At 39.8% G+C, this 25,302-nt stretch overlaps 1 protein-coding gene across 3 annotated transcripts in view; it reads left to right on the plus strand.

Annotated features, from left to right (window-relative positions):
* The window catches only part of dennd5a (DENN/MADD domain containing 5A), a 52,340-nt gene that overhangs the window by 24,585 nt on the left and 2,453 nt on the right, over positions 1-25,302 (plus strand). For 2 of the 3 annotated variants that reach the window (XM_057834476.1, XM_057834483.1), the window contains 18 exons: positions 3,691-3,878; positions 7,575-7,886; positions 8,598-8,813; positions 8,904-9,138; positions 11,278-11,428; positions 11,516-11,609; positions 12,727-12,858; positions 13,012-13,164; positions 13,236-13,323; positions 13,400-13,487; positions 15,754-15,882; positions 18,938-19,059; positions 19,135-19,280; positions 21,098-21,216; positions 21,302-21,483; positions 21,565-21,647; positions 21,921-22,044; positions 23,992-24,160. In XM_057834476.1, coding sequence (XP_057690459.1) covers positions 3,691-3,878; positions 7,575-7,886; positions 8,598-8,813; positions 8,904-9,138; positions 11,278-11,428; positions 11,516-11,609; positions 12,727-12,858; positions 13,012-13,164; positions 13,236-13,323; positions 13,400-13,487; positions 15,754-15,882; positions 18,938-19,059; positions 19,135-19,280; positions 21,098-21,216; positions 21,302-21,483; positions 21,565-21,647; positions 21,921-22,044; positions 23,992-24,160 — 2,731 coding nt within the window. Of the gene's footprint in view, positions 1-3,690; positions 3,879-7,574; positions 7,887-8,597; positions 8,814-8,903; positions 9,139-11,277; positions 11,429-11,515; positions 11,610-11,781; positions 11,887-12,726; positions 12,859-13,011; positions 13,165-13,235; positions 13,324-13,399; positions 13,488-15,753; positions 15,883-18,937; positions 19,060-19,134; positions 19,281-21,097; positions 21,217-21,301; positions 21,484-21,564; positions 21,648-21,920; positions 22,045-23,991; positions 24,161-25,302 lie in introns of all 3 variants that reach the window. The other variant, XM_057834491.1, reaches the window with a different exon arrangement.

A 25,302-nucleotide genomic window follows, 5' to 3' on the forward strand; every position in this document is an offset into this window, starting at 1 on the left:
ACCTTTTACCTTTTTTCCACCTTCTACACTATGCAACACTAACCTTCTTGGCACTAATGTTGATTCCTCTCACAAGAAAATCTCTATGCGTCCGTCTTGCGGGAAAACAACTTGCAACGCTGTCATAAATCGTCGTATTTCGAGCATGTCGTCATATGTCGACACAAATGACGAGTCAAATTTTACGTCGGATGTCGAAATGGTACATCGAGATAAAACTGTATCTATTTGAGAAAAGCTATTAAATTGAATTCATTGGTTGCTATTAACTGCACTAGACATCCAATCCATTTTCGGTGGTGGACGCCAGTCCAATCTGGGGTTAATTTTTTATTAAATTACCAGAAAGAGTCACTTAACAACGTTGTATCTTAACCATGTAATGCACTCGGACCTCAGCTTAATAAAATCTGTTCATGAGTAATTGGAGTAGTTAATAACAAGTAATGTGAAGTCATCCTTGAAAAGTAAGGAGCTGACATTGAGATTTTTTTTGTGGATTTCCTTTTATTCTTTTTGTGGATTTCCTTTTATCCTTTTGGTATAGACTTTTATGTTAATTGCACACAGTGACCATGGGATACCAGGACAAACGTAGATTTAAATAGCCTGAACAACATAAAAGGAAGTACTGGTGAAAAGTAAATGCTCTCAGAAATTTAAATTGAGTTATATTACCATTTTAACAATGTGGTTGATTTTTTTTTTCCCAGTGATATAACGTTTTACTGTCTGAATGAAATTGACCTGAGGCTCTGGCAAATCTTTAATGTGTGTTAGCACTATTTTTCCAGAAGGTTACATAACCTACTAAGTGTCCATTAAAGTAATGCAGTTTGAGTACAAGGCTGAATAATACAGAGACTCTCGCTCATTTTTATCCCTAGGTTTTTACAAACAATATGATGATGCTGCTTGTATGTGTTGAACAATCATTTGGGTAAAATTTTGATCTCTTAATCATGTGATGGGTAGTTTCTCATGCGGGAGTAAATTATTTGCTGAGAAAAGTAGGCCTTTAGAAAGTGCGCTAGATGTGAAGTGGTGTTTGGATCAAATACAATGGTAAGAGGAGGGCAAATGCTTTATAAAACCATGAGCTGGGTGAGAAGCTCTTAAAGGGGAATGCCGTGGTGTTGCTAGGCAACCTCTAGACAGGGAGGATAGCCAGGATGCAGGATGATTATCATTGGTTGGATGTGACATCATGCCCTCACTCCCTTGAGAGAACTGCAGAATGTGCTGAAGGGTGTCGACTGGCAGTACTCCACGGGGAAGAACTAAGGGATTGTTTGGAGGAAATGCTACTCATAAACACAAATACAAATGCACATACACACTCATGAAATTGATGCTTTACAACAAGGAGGTGCTGACAAGGGTTTTAAATGACAAAAGGATTCGTAATTGGTTAAAAGTTGTGGTCAGCATCTTTCCCATGATCTATTTACCCAATCTATCAGGAGGTGCATCATTCTGTGTAAGTCACGAGTCAAGCATTGTGCCATGCTGCAGTTAATCACGTTTTTGCCTGCTTCTGTTTTTTTTAGAGCAGCAAGAGAGTGACAGGGAAACACTGAGAAGGATCAATATAGGGTGTCCCAAAAGCACTAAACACTTCCTTTTTCCATTTCGTTTCAGGTTTCATACAGACAAATGTGAGGCCGTCAGCATTTGATGGCTTAGGCTTTGCCGTTTTTGTAGGCATTTTATTCCCTTGCTCGCTGAATAAAATTGGAACAACGGTGTAAACCCAGATAGCAGACAGATGTTGAAAAGATGCTGGATCAACATTCCACTGTCAATCTTATATCTTTGAATCAACGTCACTTTTGCACCTTCAATTAATGTTGTTTCAACTTTGAAATCCTTACAAAACCTAAACGTCATTGCGATTATTAATAATATTGGAACAACGCTGAATCAAGGTTATGTTTTCGACCAAAACTCCCGCTCATCTATAATTCAATGACTTTTCAATCATATTTCCCGGTCAATCATAAATCAGCTATTTGTCAACATTAGTTCATCAACTATAAAACAATGTTAACCCAACTATCGCTTGACATACCATAGAACAACGTTGTTTCAACATTGTTTATCGTCGAAAATTTCGATGTCAACCATACTGATGATTTTGATGGAAAATCAGCGTTTATTCAATGTCTGTCTGCAATCTGTGACGTTTTCACCTGGCAAAAAGTTTGCTCTATCCCTGTTTGATGGGCTTTTTGGGTGGCACATTGCTTCAACACATAATACAATTTATCATAATCGTGCCCACCCCAATTTTTTTTTTTTTTTTAAATGATCGGTGGCAACCCTCCCAGTCAGAATGGATTGGACATTTGTCGCCATCAATGGCAGCCAGTGAGTTTAATGAGTGCCCTATGCACTGTACAATAGGGTGTATTGTAGAGCAGTATCAAACGTAACAAGCACCCAAAGAGCGCAAACCTCTGCAGTGTTAAAAATCTGTCATTTGCAAAATCAAATGGCACCTAAACTTCTTAATTCTTCTGCAGATGAGTAATACTTTCTTTATCTTTCAGCCACTTAATTACACCCACAACGAATGACATTTTAGTGAGATACAGTATAAGCCCCTACGATGCGTCAAAACCTCACACCTCAAAGTTTCGGTCACATTCAAATCAGATGAGATTAAATGTTTTTTTTTTTCTATAAGATAAAGGTGTCTGTTTACTACAAAGATTTCTACGATGTTACTGTGTGGGCTGTCACCAAAATGTAATCAGGACATCCCTGAAAGAATGCCCACTCAGAAAATTTCCAGGTTGACACATCGAAAAATATAAAGGGGAAGTTGCGTGCTCAAGTAAACGCAACGAAACTTTCACTACAGGGGAAACGAAGAAGCACTGTGCTTTGTCATAGTGTGTTGTTTGTAAGATTTTAACAGTTAAAAGGTCAGTTAAAAAACATAAGTTTTGTCAATTTGTTTTAACAGCTCATTTTGTGCAAAAAGAATGTCTTGAAAATAAGGTTTTGTACAAATATTTAGCACATTGTCAACATAGGTGAGGTTCTTATTATCTATGACCTTGTCAAAGCAGGTCATGTTAGTATTCCCGTGTCCTTCCTGAGAGCGGAGTCTGGTTTAGAAGTAGCAGTCTTGTCTTGTGGACCAGCACATGACCAAATGAAGGGGGTTATTTATTTGGTCACCATAAGAGGAAAGGCAGCACTGCATAGTAGCTGTCAACAGGACAGAGCAGGAATGTCAATGAGGAGGAGCAGACGCATATTTATATGTGGGCCACTTGACAGGAGTGAAAGCCGGAATATGAGGCAGTGCTGATGTGTGAAGTCACAAAAAGGGAATTTGTCGTGAGCTAGAGGGTCAGCTGATTTTGGCTGTCACACTTCTGTTACTGGGATCTCCCAAGGACACTGAAAGGGCTTTCTGCTCAACAAAAGAGAACTAATTCAGCGCATGACCTCTGTCTTTTCATGGTGAATCAATAAAACACAATTGACTTTATTTCCTCTACTGAGAAGGCATTGTTTGACATTTTAATCGATGGGTTTTTGTTGTCTTAGTCAGGGAAAACCCTATTAAAATTCTTCAAATGCTACCCTTGATGTTGAACAATTTTCACTTGTGTACTACATTAGTCTCACAAATATAAATGTTTCTCACTTATCTGTTTTCTCTGCGTTGAACAGATTACCAGAGGCTAATGACGGTAGCAGAGAGCATCACCGCCTTAATGTTCCCTTACCAGTGGCAGCATGTGTATGTTCCCATTCTGCCTGCCTCCCTTCTCCACTTCCTCGATGCCCCAGTACCGTATCTCATGGGCCTGCATTCCAATGGGCAGGATGACCGCACCAAGCTAGAGTTGCCACAGGAGGTACACAATCTCACACCTCATTATTACATTATCGCACTCGTTTGGACTGAACCACGCAAAGCGTGCTTGTATCAGCTCTGCATGGGGTAGGAGTGGTCACACGCGTGTGACGTGTTATATGACTGCATCAGTGTCTACTCGTTCCGGCTGTCCTTACGCACAGCCTTCACTTTGGCTCTGTGACGAAGTACTCCCGTAGACCAGATGTAACATTTTGTCCTACGCATTTTATCCTAGCATGGTGTGAAATGCTATGTTCTCAGTTTTAACTGTCTGCATGAAAGAAGTGCAGGAATACAACATTAAGAGGATAATATTTTTGTTTGTTGAAAAGAACATGTACTATTGCCGAAATTTCATGTCTCTGCTTTGGACTTGAAGCAGGACTTCTGCCCTGCAAATAAAATCAAATCAGAAGCCAAACTTGAATAAAATAATCAAAGGCGAGTTGTTTCATGATGAAATGTGCCAGTACATATTCAGTAGGGTATACGGTAGCTATGGAAAACTGTTTGTGCAATCAGTGTTCTAGCAATCCAGATTATTAGACCTTAAAAGTCCTGTAAAATATGTCATCACCAATACACACATAATTTGTTAATACACCTACCAAATTTAAAATAAAAAATAGCAAAATACTTGAGTATATACAGTGCCTTGCAAAAGTATTCGGCCCCCTTGAATCTTGCAACCTTTCGCCACATTTCAGGCTTCAAACATAAAGATATGAAATTTAATTTTTTTGTCAAGACTCAACAACAAGTGGGACACAATCGTGAAGTGGAACAACATTTATTGGATAATTTAAACTTTTTTAACAAATAAAAAACTGAAAAGTGGGGCGTGCAATATTATTCGGCCCCTTTACTTTCAGTGCAGCAAACTCACTCCAGAAGTTCAGTGAGGATCTCTGAATGATCCAATGTTGTCCTAAATGACCGATGACGATAAATAGAATCCACCTGTGTGTAATCAAGTCTCCGTATAAATGCACCTGCTCTGTGATAGTCTCAGGGTTCTGTTTAAAGTGCAGAGAGCATTATGAAAACCAAGGAACACACCAGGCAGTTCCGAGATACTGTTGTGGAGAAGTTTAAAGCCGGATTTGGATACAAAAAGATTTCCCAAGCTTTAAACATCTCAAGGAGCACTGTGCAAGCCATCATATTGAAATGGAAGGAGCATCAGTCCACTGCAAATCTACCAAGACCCGGCCGTCCTTCCAAACTTTCTTCTCAAACAAGGAGAAAACTGATCAGAGATGCAGCCAAGAGGCCCATGATCACTCTGGATGAACTGCAGAGATCTACAGCTGAGGTGGGAGAGTCTGTCCATAGGACAACAATCAGTCGTACACTGCACAAATCTGGCCTTTATGGAAGAGTGGCAAGAAGAAAGCCATTTCTCAAAGATATCCATAAAAAGTATCGTTTAAAGTTTGCCACAAGCCACCTGGGAGACACACCAAACATGTGGAAGAAGGTGCTCTGGTCAGATGAAACCAAAATTGAACTTTTTGGCCACAATGCAAAACGATATGTTTGGCGTAAAAGCAACACAGCTCATCACCCTGAACACACCATCCCCACTGTCAAACATGGTGGTGGCAGCATCATGGTTTGGGCCTGCTTTTCTTCAGCAGGGACAGGGAAGATGGTTAAAAGTGAGGGGAAGATGGATGCAGCCAAATACAGGAACATTCTGGAAGAAAACCTGTTGGTATCTGCGCAAGACCTGAGACTGGGACGGAGATTTATCTTCCAACAGGACAATGATCCAAAACATAAAGCCAAATCTACAATGGAATGGTTCAAAAATAAACGTATCCAGGTGTTAGAATGGCCAAGTCAAAGTCCAGACCTGAATCCAATCGAGAATCTGTGGAAAGAGCTGAAGACTGCTGTTCACAAACACTCTCCATCCAACCTCACTGAGCTCGAGCTGTTTTGCAAGGAAGAATGGGCAAGAATGTCAGTCTCTCGATGTGCAAAACTGATAGAAACATACCCCAAGCGACTTGCAGCTGTAATTGGAGCAAAAGGTGGCGCTACAAAGTATTAACGCAAGGGGGCCGAATAGTATTGCACGCCCCACTTTTCAGTTTTTTATTTGTTAAAAAAGTTGAAATTATCCAATAAATTTTGTTCCACTTCACGATTGTGTCCCACTTGTTGTTGATTCTTGACAAAAATTAAAATTTGATATCTTTATGTTTGAAGCCTGAAATGTGGCGAAAGGTTGCAAGGTTCAAGGGGGCCGAATACTTTTGCAAGGCACTGTATAATAAGGCTTGAAAATTAGAAAAAAGAAGGCTGGCCTGTTAGGTGTCAGGAATTGTAGGTACGGCTACTAATTGCTCAAACCACGCCTCACCCAATTCCCAAATGTCAATCAACTATTATCTGATTATAGTGAAGTGTAAAGTGGATGCTACTTTGTTTAGCTTGATTCATATGCTAATACAAGTCAACTTCTATGCCAACGAGGTTTTGTAAGCACATGCTTGGTTAGAAGGATCTATCTTTGTCACGTTTTCAGCACGTCTCACTCCCGCCTCCATGTCTGCAAGGCTTCGCGAGAGTGTGCTCGAGGGCATAGTTTTCTTATAAATTGTGTTATATACAGGTTGTTAAATTTGCCCTTTCTATAATAACACATAGGTAACTCACAACTGTTTGGCAGCAAGGCACCTTCAACCGAACCTCTGTCAAAATTCTGCAGTTCCTTGATGAAATTATAGCCAATCGTGACACATTTAGTGTCGGCCACGGCTGCATGATCCCGCGCTGCCTTAGAAGCTTCCAGGCCGAGCTCAATTTGTAATTTTTTTTCCCTCCTACGTGCTTCCTCGCTCACAGTGCGTTATTACACAGAGCCCAAATAACTTAAAACATCAACACCCAAGAGAAGATGTATTGTGGGGGTGGTAACTTGCAGGCATAGCTTGATGGCCAAGTTGTTGTGATTGAGGAAGTTGCAATTGCTCCAAAAAACCACTGATGATAGGTATACAGTATTGTGAGAGTGGCAGGTACAAAACCTGGGTTTCTACTGCCGTGAGTGTTTAGGTTCATCTAAAAAATCCTGGCGGCTGAGGAGGTGAAAAAGAGTTTATTGCTATAACTTAGAATTTCAGCACTAAATTGCTGTCAGTGTTTGGACATTTTCAGCACATATCTTTACAAATACAGTACTTCATGGAACGAAGCATGAAAGTAAGTTTACAGGACCTTTAGCTGGACACTGAATAGACGCTTAAATGGCATTTCTTACTGAGGCCAGGATTTAGTACCATAAAAAAAAAAAGGAAACATTATTATCATAAAACCTTTAATAACGGCATAGTTAATGTTCAAGTTATGTTTTAACATCACAGTACAGGCTTTTGCTGTACTAGCACTGGCATGAAGGTTTCATCATTGGACTTCCTGCATGTTGAGCTCTTAAAAAGTTCCTCCAGATGTTTTAGCCTTTGGGCTTTCATTTTAAAGTGTGCATGATACTTTGAGTGCACAGGGGTATTTCGAGGTGACTTCATACTCGAAGCATTGTGTCCTGATCTATTGTCCTCTTAATTTTATAACACACGAGAGTAATTTACACTTGCATTCAGTTCATATTTTCTTACCCTGCATAACTGCTCCCGTGAAAGCATTTCTGTCACATTTATTGTGTCTTGTGTCCCTGTGTCCCCAGGCCAACTTATGTTTTGTGGACATTGACAACCACTTCATAGAGCTCCCGGAAGAGTTGCCACAGTTTCCTAACAAACTGGAGTTCATACAAGAGATCTCAGAGGTCCTTGTGTCCTTTGGAGTGTCGCCGGAAGGAAACATCCACTTGAGCGACTTCCAGGCCAAGCACAGAGCCTTGCGATCGGTCGATGCCGTTTCCGACAAACGCAACGGTAACCTCTCCTCGCCTCTCAACTCCTACCTGCTGAGAGAGAATGTAACCATTGCCAGACTGCAGGCTCTGGTCAAGAGGACAGGGGTCAGTTTGGAGAAGGTGAGGGAATCAAATGACACAAAATAATACACAATTTTACTTTACAAACTTGGTAGTGTAGGGTAGCCTGTGATTAGATATGAATTCCCATTCCTCAATTATACTTCACTCTATTGCTGCCAGTGATGGCCATTGACTTCCTATCAATTTCGACTAAGAAGGGCTCGCAGCGAATGATTGCTGGCAAGCTTCCCAGTCAAAATCGATTGGACATCAGTAGCGATCAATGGCACTGAAACGTGAATTTTCACTATAACATATGTTTCTACGTTTTTAAATGCAGTATCTACAAATTCTACAGTACTATAAACTTGATATTATGAACAAATACATACTGTAGTAACCACTGTTAAGCACAAGAGGGAGCCCTTTACACTACATTGTTTACACGTTGGACCAGATGAAACGATTGAGGTTTACATGATGTGCATTTACTGTAGTTTTCAATGTAACAAGTATATATCAAATAGTTTATTGGAATAACATTAAAGTGTGATATGGAAAAGCCACATACAAGACAAATGAATTACAAGTATAGGAGATATCAATCATTCAGTGATTGGAGCAGGTTGTACAATTTTTTTTTTTTTTTTTTTTAATTTCAGATTTCTACTGTTGAAATGAATTTTGTTATTCATGCAAAGCCTTCTAAATATTACCTGTTGTTTGTTATAATTTAGTAGAAATCATTAAGTTTTTTGTGCACATCAGCTGGAGGTTCGAGAGGACGCCGGCGGTAATAAGGACTCGCGATTTCATTGCGATGAAGAGGAGCTGAAGATGCACCAGCTCAACATTCACGTGCGTGAAGTCTTTGCCAACCGCTTCACTCAGATGTTCGCCGACTACGAGGTGTTTGTGATTCAGCCAAGCCAAGACAAGGAGTCCTGGTTCACCAATCGAGACCAGATGCAGAACTTTGACAAGGTGAGATGTCGCTATTTTTCGGGGGGTGTCGGATAATAATTGGACTGTGAATTTATTTTAAATGTGTGTAATATTTGTGCCTGTGTGCAGGCTTCGTTCCTGTCCGACCAGCCAGAGCCCTACCTACCTTTTCTTTCTCGTTTCCTGGAAACACAAATGTTTGCCTCCTTCATCGACAGCAAGATCCTTTGCCATGACGATGAAGAGAAGGAGCACACATTAAGGGTGTTTGACACCCGTGTCGATAAGGTCCGCATGCTGAATGTCCGCACACCCACCCTGCGTACCTCCATGTACCAGAAGTGTACAAACATTGAAGAAGCGGGTAAGTTTGACAAGCTTTTCTGAAAGTCTTGGTTTCACATAATACTGGACGGTGATCAAACTTTTTTTTTTTTTTGTAACTTTTTTTTAATTTTCACTATTAATGGTCACCATTACAATTTGACTTTATAGGGACAGATAACACCAAGTATAAAAGACCTGTATGTGACAGACGGTTGCTCAAAGTATTATGCAAATTGCATAATAGAGCTCTGTTATATAAATATAATGTTTTATATATAAAAATCAAATATACGTACATACTGATAGACTTTACTCTTGTGCACAGCTGCATGTTAGAATGGGTATTAATGACGTCACAAGGAAGTACGTTCATATTCATCCATTCATTTCGACATTCCACTCAGTTGTCGTCACAGCAAAACGGTTCATTCGCATGACAGATTTAGCACATAAGTGGGACTCAAACTCTAGCCTCCACAATGGCACTTAAACCCTTAAATAGTACCGCTTTGATAAAATATCTGGCCACACATAAGTGTGGCCATTCCTGGAAATACTGGCTTTTATTGACCTTTTTGCGCACTATTCCACATCATAAAACAGAAATTTATAGGTTTTTAAAAATGTTTTAATGTATTTATTAAGTGAGATTCCTTCCGCTAGAATCCACATTACAAAGGTGTTGTCTATCCCTTTAAGGCCAAAAGTCCATTAAATTCCCATGGAGAGTCCCCCCCCTTTTTTTTTTTATTATTATTTTTTTATAAACAATTCCTGGACTTTTGCATGCCTTTTGAAAGCAACTACTGGAATTTTCGGATTATAAGACTCACTTGACTATAAGCCGCCACCTACTAAATCTGACACGAAAACGGCATTTGTTCATAGATAAGCTGCACCGGACTATAAACCGCAGCTGTGCTCACTGTACTATGGGATATTTACACCAAAACATATTAACCGGTAACACTTTATTTGACAGCAGTGTCATAAGAACATCATAAATATGACATGATACTGTCATGAGCATTAATGAGTGTTTATGACAGATGTCATTTAGGCTACGTTCATACTGCAGGTCTTAATGCACAAATCCGATTTTTTGTCATATCTGTTTTTTTGGCGTGCCCGTTCAGACTGCCTTTGTCCACTGAGACTGTTCAGGTATTACGCATGCGCACTAATTCGCAGTCTGACACGCACTGAGCAAGAAGACCCGCATGCGCAGAAGCATCAAAACAAATGACTACAAACGCTGGCTGTCATCCGTCATTCCAGGGCGATCATATTTTGATTTCCAAAAAAAGGACACAAATAACAGACATAAATAATCCCCGTTTAGGCTTATATTCAAAGTTTCTGTGGATCGATAGCATGCACGCACTGTCCGTGCATGTCACACACACATACGGGCAGCTTGCCCAGACTTTTGGCCGTGCAAGCAATTTGAAAATATTGCTCATATAGAGCAGAGAGAAAACCGATCATTCCCAGGCTTATCCTCAACCCATTCTTATTTTTTTATGACTGTTGCCAAGCCCGACCCTTCCCCAAAAGCCGTGTTCAAGGCAAGCTAGGTGCTAACGGACAGCTGCACCACTACCGTAGCGCGCCATCTCTCTCGCTCTTTGATGACGTAATTGCTGCATGAATTCCGATTTGGGAGACTTGCCAGTTCAGACCACCGCGACACTCTGGAAAAATGTGGCCCAGATCGGATTTAAACCACATACGAAAGTGACCCAGATCAGATTTGAAATGGTCCACTTCAGACCGTCAAGTTAATGCCTCACTCGATGCAGAAAAATATGAAAAAAATCGGATGCCTGCAATAAGACCTACCGTATGAATGTAGCCTTAGTGTCATTTCTGGCAAATTATCTCACTAATGAATGGATGTAAATGATCCAACCTGAACATAAAGGGAGTCAGTGAAAAAAAAAAAAAATCACTTAATGACATCGCTCATAAGCATTCATTAATGCCAAAGACAGTGTCATGTCATAATTATGACGATCTTATGATAGTGTTATGATGACGCTGTCAAAGAAAGTGTTACCTGTTAACCTAAATAAATGAACAAATAAGCCGCAGGATTCAAAATGAGGGGGAAAAAGTAGAGGTTCATAGTCTGAAAATTGCGGTCATGATAATGACCACATTTTCTCACTTACAGAGAAAGCCATAGAAATGAGAGTGATGAAGATTGACCACACAGCCCTACATCCCCACCTCCTGGACATGAAGATCGGTCAGGGACGTTACGAGCAAGGTTTTTTCCCAAGACTCCAGTCTGACGTGCTCTCTTCGGGGCCCACAAGCAACAAGTGAGTGTTTTGCACCACCTGCATCTTCTACTGATGCTTCCCTTCTCACGCCTCTCTCCGTTTATGACACGTTGTTTGATGTTCCAGATGGGCCAAGAGAAGCGCTCCTGCTCAATGGAGGAGGCGGGACCGCCAGAAGCAGCACGCAGAGCACCTTTATTTAGATAATGACCAGAGAGAGGTTGGTTTATTCTACTTCTCATGTGCACTGGCTGCTTAGCTTTGTGTTCTTTCTGTATGAGCCATTTTTATTCTTTTACTTTACTCTCATATTTTTGTTGAGCATCATTATCTTCTGCTTTGGTCACTTTGTCTATTTCTCTTTGTTTGCACTCATGCTTGCGCACTCTCAGCATGTCGAGTGTTTGTTTCCGGAGCTCCAGCTCCTGCTGTTTCTTGACTACTACTGGCACTTGCAGTCCTTCAGGCCCTGTCTAAAGTCGGTGACTGTGGATGTGGTATGTGCAGGTCTTTTGGAGGCCTTCCTGCTCAGACCACATGACTTGAGCTCCGCATGTGGTCTTTTCCTCTTCCCATCCCACTAATTGTGGGCACTAATTGCCCACATTTTTTACTGATTTTTTTTTCTTTCCCCTGTTGTAACTCTTTGGCTGCCATTGACGGTGATAGATTGGCTGCCTGCCATTCCAACTGTCATTTGGCTGACTGCCATTCCAACTGTCAACGGCAGTGAATGAGTTGATAACACACAGTACTGTAGAGTCCTAATTTTTGTTTAAAGTTTAAAGCCTATATGAAAAAAAAATGTTATTTTATAGGGGCTCAAATTAAGGTCATTTTTGTTCCTTTTCGTAGTTAAAAGGCTTTACAATACAACTGTATTGCATTAAGAGAAATTCAAAACTCGATCACATTTTTGCACGTGAGTCTGAGTCACTTGATTTTGAAGATCTGTCGTGATCCAATCCACTGAAGGAGGGGAAAAAAAAGATTTGTTCAAATTGGGAAATATTGCTATCTCAACATTATTGCCGCATAAAAGCATTATTATTACTGCAGTGGTTTCAACAAAGTGAAAAAAAATCTTTTCAATTCAGTCGTGTCGTACAAAAAAGGTTGCAAACAAATTACATTTAAATATTACGTGTACAGTGATCCCTCTAGCATCCTTTGATCAGATTGGTGACATCCGTAATTTTGAGCTACATTTCTTTTGTCAATATTTTAAGGCATAGCAACATGTCTTTGGTATATATAACTACAGTTACTGTAAATGTTGGGCTTCTGTGGCACAGTTTTGTTTTTAGATGTTGAAAAAATTTTTTCTCCCTGAACAGAAATACATCCAAGAAGCACGGAACTTAGGCACAACCATCAGACAGCCCAAACTGTCCAACCTGTCACCTTCAGTCATCGCTCAGACCAACTGGAAGTTTGTGGAGGGGTTGCTAAAAGAGTGCCGAATCAAGGTTTGTGAATATCACTCTTTAGTGATCTTATTAATTGATTTTATAAACAGTCTTTTTTTCAAATGTAGGAATTAAAATAAGAAAAATACGTACTCAATTACCTGAAAAATCGACCTCGCACCACTGTACTTAGCATGTGCTTTTCCCCTTCAGACCAAACGTATGCTTGTTGAGAAGATGGGTCGAGAAGCCGTCGAGTTGGGTCATGTGGAGGTCAGCATCACTGGAGTGGAAGAAAACACTCTGATTGCAAGTCTGTGTGACTTGTTGGAGAGGATTTGGAGCCACGGGCTACAGGTTAAACAGGTCAGGAAAACAACATGGTGGCTCCTACCTCGCACTCAGTCACAACGCTGAAAGCCGTTTTCTATTTTCAGGGTAAATCTGCTCTTTGGTCCCACCTGCTGCATTACCAGGAGAGTAAAGAAAAGAAAAGTGCAACCCCAGCTGGTTTGGGACCACCAGGTAGAGAAAATATTGACATTTCCTTGACGTGAAAGCAAAAATGACTTGAAACATAACCATTTTGTTTGTATCCCAGGTTTTATTCATGACACTGAAAGACGCAAATCAGACGGTGGTGGGTCTGCGATGCCTCCTCTTAAAGTGTCGCTCATCCAGGACATGAGGTGAGAAAGAAAAGAGTTTTTAAAAAACAACGATGAGGCTCATTTTTGTATTGGAATTAAAATGTTTGATTGACAAGACATGGCTTTGTGCTAAAATGTTATCTACAAGACATGGCTTTGTGCTAAAATGTTATCTACATGCAAACTTAAAATTCATCACCAACTCAACTCAAATTGAAAGCTTTCAAAACAATTGCACCAAAGAGCACTTTGATCTCATAAAGACCTAAAGCCCAAAACAAAATTAATACAATTAAAATGAATAAAAAACAGAAATACATTCTGTTTTTGGCACCCAAAGATACTGTAGATCAGGGGTGGGCAAACTGGTCCTCGAGGGCCGCAGTGTGTCCTGGTCTTTGTTCCAACTGATTCAGCACACACAGTATAACCAATGAGGTTTCAGTGGAAACAAGGAGCACCTGACTGCAATCAACTGATTGCACTTGTAAAAAACCAGATTGGTGAAAGGCTGTCCTCATGATGGGTATGAACAAAAACCCGCACCCACTGCAGCCCTTTGTGGAATTAATTGCCCACCCCTGCTGTAGATTTATTTGTTTGTTTCCATACTATTAACTAACATTGCTATTGTTAATGAAAGACGTCCAATTCATTTAAACAGGAAAAACTGGCTGTGAATACTCATGTTTCAGCTGCTTAGGCGGAGCTTTCCTCTCAGATTGCTTCTGTAGTTTTTTTTTTTTAATTAAGCATTTTTATAAGTGAAATTAAGCAATTGTAAATTAAAAAAATGTCAATAGAATTATTAAAACTGAATTAAAACAACAATAGACTGTAATGGTAATAACATTTGAAAGTTATTTTATTGATTCATTGATTTATTTGATAGTACAGGGTGTTCCAAAATGTTTGACCCCATTTCGTCAGCCAATAATTTTGAGTTTTCATTGGATTTACCTTTAATTTTCACAGCTTGTGTAGAAACGTTTCAAGTTTATGTGTGTAACGTTTGGCATTTCTATCTTTTCAGGTTAAGTAATGCCGTTCTTTCAAAAAAAAAAAAACAGCAAAAAAAAAAAAGGGCATTTTGCGTGTTAGAGTATGCTCGGACTCAGTCACCGAAGACAGTGCATCGTGCCGTCTTCACAAATTTTGCAAAGAAGGCACCAACTACAAAACAAATTAGGACTTGACACAAAACATTTCAAGAAATTTCAGCGAGTTTGGCACGAGATCCATCAAGTAGTTTCCGAGATATGGGCATTTAGAACGGGATCACCATTTTGGAACACGCTGTACTTTAATTCATTGCTGTGAGGGAATGAGCGTTGCCAACCTCTCCTAGTCAAAATGGATTGGACATCTAGCACAGTCAATTGCAGCAATTTAATTAAAAGAGTGCCCTAATAAGCGTTTAACTTGGCACAAAGATCAATGAGCTCGTAACGCGCTTGTGTATATGTATGCGCACACGTGTTTTCCTGCACATACTATGACTGCAAAACTGTCGCCATGGGGCGTCTGCATCTCTGTTGCATAAAGAAGTGTGCGTGTATTTATGTGTGTGTAGCAGTACATTACTTCCAGCCTAATTACCACACACGCCTGCCGGGTTAAGTCAGGTCACATACAGAAATGTGCTGCTAGTAAGCCACTCCCCCTAAACCCCCAACTCCGTGTTGACACCAAGACTGTTTGCATACTTTAACTCACAATACAAAAACAATTGTAAAGCATCACTTCATGATTTTTCATTATATTTCCAATCGTCATAACAAAGTTGATATTTATTTTATTATATTTAAATATCCTAGTGCTGCAGGTGAGTTAATAGGTTACAGTAATATTTGGGCGTAATATAAATATGTTGAATCAGTTGCCATGGAGATGTAGTGCATAGAAAGTGGGTTACACGCTGTAGTTGTAAAGGGCGGAGACATGGGAGGGGTGGGGGAGCTGTAGAAGGCAAGGGAGAGCAGACAAGCTTATGGCACAGGTGGAGTGGAAGGGAATGTGTCTGGACATAAGAGCCATGATAGTGGCTTGCAGCAATGACACACACAAATGTCGACTGGTAAAGTCTCACGAAAGAGGGGTCTCTTTTAAGCGTTGCAAGGACGATTTCCAAAACAGATATCAGTAAATTGATGCACCGCAAGTATGTGGGTGTGCACTGTAATGGTTTCATGAATATATTAGGTATGGCATAAATATTTGCATTTCTCCTACTTGTACAAGGCTTCTTTTTACCTGACGTGTTTTTTTTTTTTTTTTTTTTTTTTTTTTTTTTTTTTGCTTTCAGACACATTCAAAACATAAGTGAGATCAAGACCGACGTGGGCAAGGCCAGAGCTTGGGTTCGCCTCTCCATGGAGAAGAAGTTGCTCTCCAGACACCTGAAACAGCTGCTGTCCGATCACGAGCTTACAAAGTGGGCAAAAATACAACACTATAGCACCTAAATAGTATTTATTGAAAGGTCATATAGTTCAACCTACTTGGAGGTTATGGAAGAATATGATGCTAACAAAAAATTGAGATGTGATCCACTCATATATAATAAATCAACTCTCAGAAACAGCAAAACATCACACCGTAGTCTGCCATTGCATAAATAATTCACTTCCATAGTACTTCATAATAGATATGGTGGGTAGTGAACTGGGTCAGGAGGGTTTCTGTCTGACTTTCTGACCTCACTTTCCCGCCTTTGTCCTTTATGCTCTAACTTTTAAACTCTTGTCAGACCAGGACCTGCGCTTTCCTACTAAGTTGTGACCTGCTTAAATAGATTGGTAGCAGTTGACTAATCACTTTCAAGTTGATTTCTATTAATATTGCTGGCGTTGGCCTATTTGGTAGCAGGGGAAAATTCACATGGGATGTTTCTAATTTTGAGTATGTTGATAATTCTCCATCTTAGGATACCCATGTATATAACTTTTTTAAAATCCTTATGTAACGGAAACTTGAAGTGCTCTCAACCACTCCTTCTCTAGCTTTGGAGACTGAGTAAAACCGGAAAAGGCTCTTCAAGTACTATTATAATGACCGACATCGAAATGTAAAGATACAGTAGGCCCAAGTGTTAAAAATGAGACCGATTGTACTCCTAATGTTATAATATAATAAGATGCAACTTTAAAAACCAAAGTCCAAGTTTTACAGAACAGAATATACTGTAATTATAAAGTCAGACTATACATTTGGGGGAAACAACCAACAGACGGGAGTGTTGGTTTGGAGTTTTCCAAGAATAAAGACTGAGTATAAAAAAACATTACCGGTAGAAATGCCATTCACTTAAAAAGAAAAGGCATTTTGCGTGTTAGAGTATGCTCGGACTCAGTCAGCAAAGACAGTGCAGCGTGCCTTCTTCACAAATAATGCAAAGGCAAATTTATTTATACAGCACAATTCAACACAAGGCAATTCAAAGTGCTTTACATCACATGAAGATCATAAAAATCACATTTAAATCAATACAACGTAAAAACCAAGACAAAAGATGGCATTTAATCACAAATAGAATAAAAATAAATTAATAAAAATAAAAAAATATATAACAAAAACTACTACTACTAATAATAATTGAAATCAGCAATGGAGATAAGCACAAGAGGAATAGAAAGCAGGTAGATTGAAATATACAGCCAGTAGTGGATATGCAGTGCTAAACAAAAGCGTTTTTAGCCCTGATTTAAAAGAGCTAACGGTTTGAGCATACTTCAGACGTTCAGGTAACTTGTTCCAAAGGTGAGGAGCATAATAACTAAATGCTGCCTCACCCTGCTTGGTTCTTGTTCTTGGAATATGCAGAAGACCCGTTCCAGACGACCTTAGGGGTCTAGATGTCTCATGGGAATCTAACAAGTCAAGCATGTATTTTGGTCCAAAGCCATTAAGTGTTTTGTAGACGAGCAGTAGTATTTTATAGTCTATCCTTTCACTCACTGGAAGCCAGTGTAGCGATTTCAAAACCGGTGTAATGTGGTCCAGCTATCTTGTATTCGTGAGGACTCTGGCTGCAGCATTCTGTACTAGCTGCAGCTTCCTGACTGATTTTTTATCAAGACCCGTAAATATACCGTTGCAATAGTCCAATCTGCTGAAAATGAATGCATGCATAAGTTTTTCCATGTCTTGTTGAGTCAGAAGCCCCTTAATTCTGGTTATATTTTGTAGGTGGTAATAAGCGGATTTAGTGACGGACTTTAGACGGCTATCAAATTTTAGGTCTGAGTCAATAATTACGCCAAGGTTTCTGACTTGATTTGTAGCTGTAAGTGACATTGTGCTAAGTTGCCTGCTTATCTTTGACCTTAACTTTTTTGGCCCAAAAATGATCACCTCTGTCTTCTCCACATTTAACTGGAGAAAATTCTGGCACATCCATTCATTGATTAGATGAAAATATTTACTCAGGGAGACTAAGGGACTATAATCATGTGGGGACACAGAAATGTACAGTTGTGTGTCATCTGCAGAGGCGTGATAGGAGATGTCATACTGTTCCATTATCTGAGCTAACGGAAGCATATAGATGTTAAATAAGAGTGGTCCAAGAATTGACCCTTGAGGGACTCCACACGTGAATTTGGTTCGTTCTGACTGATAGTTTCCGATTGACACAAAGAAAATATTTGTACTTCTCTTTTTAAATTTAACCAATAAAACGTATGACCTTCAACATAAAGTGCATTTAGTTTCATTAAGATCCATCAAGTAGTTTCCGAGATACGGGCATTTAGAATGGGGTCAACCATTTTGGAACACCCTGTATTTTACATTAAAATTTATCGTCATCATTGTCTCCTACTTATCTGAATCCTGGCAGCAGCCTCAGCAAAGAGGCCCAAACAGCCCTTTCCCGTTCCACTTCCACCAGCTCATCTGGGAGAATCCCAAGGCAGGCCAGACGATAGATATAATTCCTGATGGATAGAAACAACAGGAGTAAGTGTACCCGGCCGGAGGAGTACTGGGACTCCGCCCATGAGCCAGGCCTGGGGTTTGGGCCCGTGTGCAAGCGCCTGGTGGTCGGGCTTTTGCCCATGGGGCCCGGCCGGGCACAGCCCAAACTCGATACATGGGCTCGTTGTCCTGTGGACCCACCAACTGCAGGATGAAACCGCAGGGTCTGGTGCAATATAGGCCGGGTAGCAGACCAAGGCTACCCGGTTGTAAAAATTGTAAATCATGAAAATTTAATCAAAATATAAGAAAACAATAATTTCACAGACATAAAGTCAATGTTTGAAGCAAAATGTTTAGCATAATAGTGCAAACATGTTAACCTTATTTCTAAGTTAAAATAGAAAATACGAACATAAGTGTCTAACAAAATGCAAATACATTGAACTTAAAAGTAAATATATCTGAACTGATCTAAGGCAGCTACTCATTTACTTAGCACAAGTGGCACTAGTACCACATTTTGAGAATTACTGCTCTAAACATTTTTTCCCCTTAATCCTTAATTGTAGAAAACTATACAAGCGGTATGCCTTCCTACGCTGTGATGAAGAAAAAGAGCAGTTCCTCTACCATCTTCTTTCATTCAACGCGGTGGACTACTTCTGTTTCACCAATGTCTTCACCACTATCAGTGAGCTCAACTAATAAACTTTTTGGTTTGGTATACTGTTTGAACTGACTGACATATGTCTCCTTTGCCTCTCAGTGATTCCCTATCATGTGTTGGTGGTTCCCAGTAAGAAGTTGGGCGGCTCTATGTTTACGGCCAATCCTTGGGTGTGTGTGTCAGGTGAACTGGCTGAGACGGGCGTTCTGCAGGTCCCCAGAAACACTCAAGAGATTACTTTTGAGGTTTGTGTCTTTTAGTGTTTTTTGTTATGACACAATTTCAGGAAAGACAAATTTCAATCATTTTTAAGATGCTTTAATAGGTGTCAAACTCATCTTTGTCACTGGTCATATCATAATTACGGTTTCTTTTGGAAGGACATTATGTCTGCCAAATAGGACTGCTACGTTGAATGAATTGACATTTAATCGATTGTCAAATGAACTGACAACTTTTTTAGTTGATGAATAGTTTAAAGACTGAGTATCTTAATAAAAAAGATTCTCTTGTGTTTTTCATTACTTCCGTCAGTAGGTGAAACCTATGGAATGTGGAGGTTATGTATGCCTGTCTGTTTATTATTATCAAAGTTGTAGGATGTGTTTGTTATATGAAATGGGAGAGTGATTACACTTTGGGGTCATGAGATCAAAAGTCAGACGCCAGTAAATTTGGTTTATTAGGCAATCGGCAGGTCTGCCCTCTAAGAGCTCATCAAGTTTTTAAATTAATTTACATTTTTTAGTTAAAAAAGGGGTGGGGCATTGACTTCATAATGTATTGACAGTACATTGGGCCAATCAATAGGGGGCCTGCATTGTTGGTGAGGCCGTCAAAGCTGACCGAGTGGGATCACAGACAAAGAGCTTTTTTCGTTGAAAATTCTTGTGAATAAATGCTTAAATCCCCGAATTCTTTATAGATATGGTGGACGTAAAACAGTCTCGATTCTTGGTTAAGAGCAAAAAAACCATGCAGTTCGCATTTATTTTAAGTAAATATGTCGAAGTACGATGCTAGTCTGTTAGTGAATGTAGCTAGTGGCCACCTAATGTAAACAGAGCTTTTCCGGTGAAAATTCTTGTGAATAAATTCTTAAATCCCCAAATTCTTTATAGATATGGACGTAAAACCTTCTGGATTCTTGGTTACAAGCTTAAAAAAACCGTGCAGTTAGCATTTATTTTACGGAAATATTGCGAACGATGATGCCAATGCAGCAGCGGCTAATTTCTCCCATTGATTTTTTTTCACGTTTCAAAATGCATGCATGGTACTAAAAATATAATAATTACCTTGAATCCTCGAATAAATCACTCCTGAGACAATCCTTCCTCTTTGTAGGCAGTACAGCTTTCGTACTTTTTCAACAGAAATCAGGCATTAGATTGCTGCAGGCGTGTTTGTGAATAGCTCCTCTTGATGTGGGCGGCCCCCTACTCGAATGCGAGGCGCAATGCATGACCGATCTGAGCCGTCAATACACTATGAAGTCTATGGGTGGGGTAACATTAAATATTATTCATTTAATTAAACTTTTTTATTTTTATTTTAATTCAATGTATTTGCATTAAAAGAAATAAACAGTAAAACCATTTATTTTAAAATGAGGAGGGAAATGTAATTATTAGTAGTATTATTTTCTAAATTAAAAAAATCATTTTAACTTTCAAAAAACAGAATGGGTGTAAATTTTTGTCATCCTCGATCCTTCACTGAAGACTTTAGACATTTTATTTCAATTGTAATTTTAGTGAGAGACATGAAGTGGTTCAAATCCATTTGGGCCGGCATTGAATGATCATGTTTCACTGCCATTGAAGGTGGTAGACATACAATCCATTTTGAATGGGAGGGTTGGTACTGGTCTAGCGCCATCAGTGGGAATGTTGTTGACGTGTTTCCATAGTTAGTGTTTTATGTGGTAATATGCCAAAGTTACTGTGTAGCTATGTAAAAACAGTTCATGTTTAGAGAAACTGCTATCACCACAAATAGCAGCCAAGATTTCATTTTTACATGTGACATGGTTTGTTATGAAGTATTGCTTCTGTTCTAGTGTCAAAACCTGGGTAAGCTGACTACAGTGCAAATGGGTCATGATAACACGGGTCTCTACGCCAAGTGGTTAGTGGAATGCGTTATGGTGCGCAATGAGATCACGGGGCACACATACAAGTAAGTACAGTTTTTTCCAGGAAAACTCACCGCTCCACATTGCTTCGACCAAAGCACTTGACAAACAAGCATGTTTTTTGGGCAGATTTCCGTGCGGCCGCTGGCTAGGAAAGGGTGTGGACGACGGCAGCCTGGAGAGGATCCTTGTCGGCGAGCTGATGACGCCCACCACGGAGAATGATGAACGGACGTGTCGCACGCCACCAATGCAGCAGTCGCCGGGAATGATGAGGAGATTTGTTACCATCTCGCCAAATAGCAAGCCAAGTAAGAAATGCAGGACACACGCAAATATTTCTGAGCATTTGGTGGAGTGCTACATTGTGTCTTTTTTTCCTCTTCTGGCAGAGTTAAACACAGGTCAGATCCAGGAGGGAGTGGGAGAAGCCATCAATGGCATCGTCAAGCATTTCCACAAACCAGAAAAGGAGGTGGGAGACAGTAGTCTAGACAGGCCCTATCACATCCTTCTATTATTCATCGCTCAGGTTAAGAGACAACATCCTCCCCCTGCGATCCACTGTGTGGTCTTTTTTAGATAGTTAAAAACATATTAAAGTTTAAATGTTACAGCTGTTTTAAATCCCAAGAGAATTGGCTGACCTACAAAGATGCCATGAAGTCTTTCTATTGTGGAGTGGGGGAGAAATATTATGGATTTGTGAAAGAATTATTTTCTTATCTGTTGTTTCTACTACTTACAGAGAGGCAGTTTGACTCTTCTTCTGTGCGGGGAGTTTGGTCTCGTCTGGGCTCTGGAGCAGGTTTTCCAGCATGGTTTTAAATCCCCTCGACTTTTTAAAAATGTCTTCATCTGGGATTTCTTGGGTAAGAGCTACTAGTTCTTTCAAAGGGAAAGACAACACTTTTGTCATGTGCATCCCTGCAAAAGAATCTAAAGCTAAATAAATTGAAGACAAACCCACACAATTGCATTTTTCCGACGTATAATAGTGGCGTTTAGCAGGTATTTAAAGGAAGTGGCCGTCTGACATTGGGGCCTACACTGTATCAATGTTGGTACTATTTAGCCAATAAAATGTGAGTACCGAAATTGCCTGTCCTTCCTCATGACATTATTACTACCCATTAATTATGACATGCACTTATGGTCAAATGTTTTCGTGTGTATGTACAGTATACAGTTGTGGTCAAAAGTTTACATTCACTTGTGATGAACATAATGTCATGGCTCTCTTGAGTTTCCAGTTATTTCTACAACTCTGATTTTCCTCCGATAGAGTGATTGGAACAGATACTTCTTTGTCACAAAAAAACATTCATGAAGTTTGGTTCTTTTATGGGTTAACAGAAAAAGTGATCAAATCTGCTGGGTCAAAAATATACATACAGCAACACGAATTAGCAATTTCATGTTAGTGATTATTGACTTGAACAATCATTGACTTGAACAAGTCAGGAAAGTCACTTGGAGCCATTTCAAAGCAGCTGCAGGTCCCAAGAGCAACAGTGCAAACAATTGTTTGTAAGTATAAAGTGCATGGCACTGTTTTGTCACTGCCACGATCAGGAAGAAAACGCAAGCTATCACCTGCTGCTGAGAGAAAATTGGTCAGGAGGGTGAAGATTCAACCGAGAATCACCAAAAAGCAGATCTGCCAAGAATTAGAAGCTGCTGGAACACAGGTGTCAGTGTCCACAGTCAAGCGTGTTTTGCATCTCCATGGACTGAGAGGCTGCCGTGCAAGAAGGAAGCCCTTGCTCCAAAAGCGGCACCTTAAGGCTCGACTGAAGTTTGCTGCTGATCACATGGACAAAGATAGACCTTCTGGAGGAAAGTTCTGTGGTAAAAATCGCGCTGTTTGGCCACAATGCCCAGGAATATGTTTGGAGGAGAAAAGGTGAGGCCTTTAACCCCAAGTACACCATGCCTACCGTCAAGCACGGTGGTGGTAGTATTATGCTCTGGGGCTGTTTTCCTGCCAATGGAACTGGTGCTTTACAGAGAGTAAATGGGATAATGAAGAAGGAGGATTACCTTCAAATTCTTCAAGATAACCTAATGTCATCAGCCCGAAGATTGGGTCTTGGGCGCAGTTGGTGTTCCAACAGTATAATGACCCCAAACACACATCAAAAGTGGTAATGGAATGGCTAATTCAGACTAGAATTAAGGTTTTCGAATGGCCTTCCCAAAGTCCCATTGAGAACTTGTGGACAGTGCTGAAGAAACAAGTCCATGTCAGAAAGCCATCAAATTAACTGAACTGCACCAATTCTGTCAAGAGGAGTGGTCAAAGATTCAACCAGAAGCTTGCCAGAAGCTTGTGGATGGCTACCAAAAGCACCTAATTGAAGTGAAAATGGCCAAGGCACATGTTACCAAATATTAGCGCTGCTGTATGTATATTTTTGACCCAGCAGATTTGATCACTTTTTTCTGTTCATCCATCATAGTCATAAAAGAACCAAACTTCATGAATGTTTTTTGTGACAAAGAAGTATCTGTTCCAATCACTCTATCAGAGAAAAATCAGAGTTGTAGAAATAACTGGAAACTCAAGAGAGCCATGACATTATGTTCTTCACAAGTGTATGTAAACTTTTGACCACAACTGTATATCACAAAATAGAAAACATAGAAGCATTGTTTTCTCCATTATTAGAGTTCAGAAATTCCCAATCTGCATACTTTGATCAAACATCTTTCACATGAAGGACATTTATACGTATACTAGGTGTTGTCTTTCCCAAGTAATATACTTGTTCTATTCTTTATTCATCATATTGTTCTGTCTCATGTTCATGAATCAGAAAAGGCACAAGTGTACTTTGAAAGTGCAGAGCAGCGGGAGGTGACTCCGGATGAGAACTGGCAAAGCCGAGTGCGCCACTTCTGCCGCTTCATGCGCGCAATCAACAGCACGTCGAGAAACATTGGCAAGGACGGAAAGTTCCAGATGCTCATCTGTCTTGGTGCAAGGTAGGCAAAAAAAAAAAAAAAAGTTTTTAGTGATTGTTTTAAAACACTTTATCGGGCAAGTGACTATTTTTGTTGATGGTAGAAAAACAAAACAGAGACTTGACGTCCACATACTAGGGGTGTGACAAAATATCGAAATAGTGATATATCCTGATACTTTGTATACCAATAGGTTATTGATATGCCCCTGCCAAGAATCAAGATATCGTTTTAAAAAGGTGTCAATGTCTAGATAAAAATAAATAAAAAGGAACCAACAAGTTGCTCCCAAAATCTTACGCCATAATAGTGTCTCGGTTAACTCTAAGGCTGCATTGATGGCGCACAACGCCCAATCCATTTAGACTGGGAACGTTCGTTCATTCGAAACCAGAGCATTCACAGTCATTCTGTCTGATTTTCAGGGCATTTACAGGTCACTTGTGGTTCATTTTAGGGCATTTACAGGTAATTTTCTGTTGAGTTTGGGTCATTGCCTATACATTTGGGTGATTCCCTGGTCACCTCCTGTTCTGTAACTCAAAATAATAAGGAAGTGACCCATAAAATACCCCCAAATCAACAGTAGGTAACTGAAAATCAACAGGTAAATGACCTTAAATGGCCCAAAATGACTTCATTGCCTGGCATTGGCTGCCACTGACGGCCATAGACGATTCGTTCATTCGCTGCCATCCCTCCCACTTCAAACGGATTGAACGTCGACTAGTGATAAAGTCATTCCAATTCACAGCAGAAGCTTGTTTTTCTGTTTATTAGTTGTTTGTAGAATATCCTAGAATGATTTCCTGACCAATGTATCGATAATTGTTGTAACGCCATATCGTCAGATCATTGTTATCTTGAGCTTTGTATCGCAAATCGTATCATATCGTGAGGTACCAAGAGGTTCCCACTCCTACTACATACATATATACCACATTGTCGGTCATTTAGGCCACAATATTAACATCTGGTATAATAGTGTGGATGACAGAACTCAATTATAATTGCCTCAGTCAGCAGGTAAAATCTACAGAATCTAGAGGCGGTTGTTATGGTACTGTTTATCTGAATAAAGTTAATAATTAACATATTTTTTCAGACTTTAAATCATTTTTTTCCCTCTACAATTGACAGTATAGTTTCTAATACTGTGTGCC

Source organism: Corythoichthys intestinalis, chromosome 1 (assembly GCF_030265065.1).
Source record: "Corythoichthys intestinalis isolate RoL2023-P3 chromosome 1, ASM3026506v1, whole genome shotgun sequence".
Taxonomy (NCBI): domain Eukaryota; kingdom Metazoa; phylum Chordata; class Actinopteri; order Syngnathiformes; family Syngnathidae; genus Corythoichthys; species Corythoichthys intestinalis.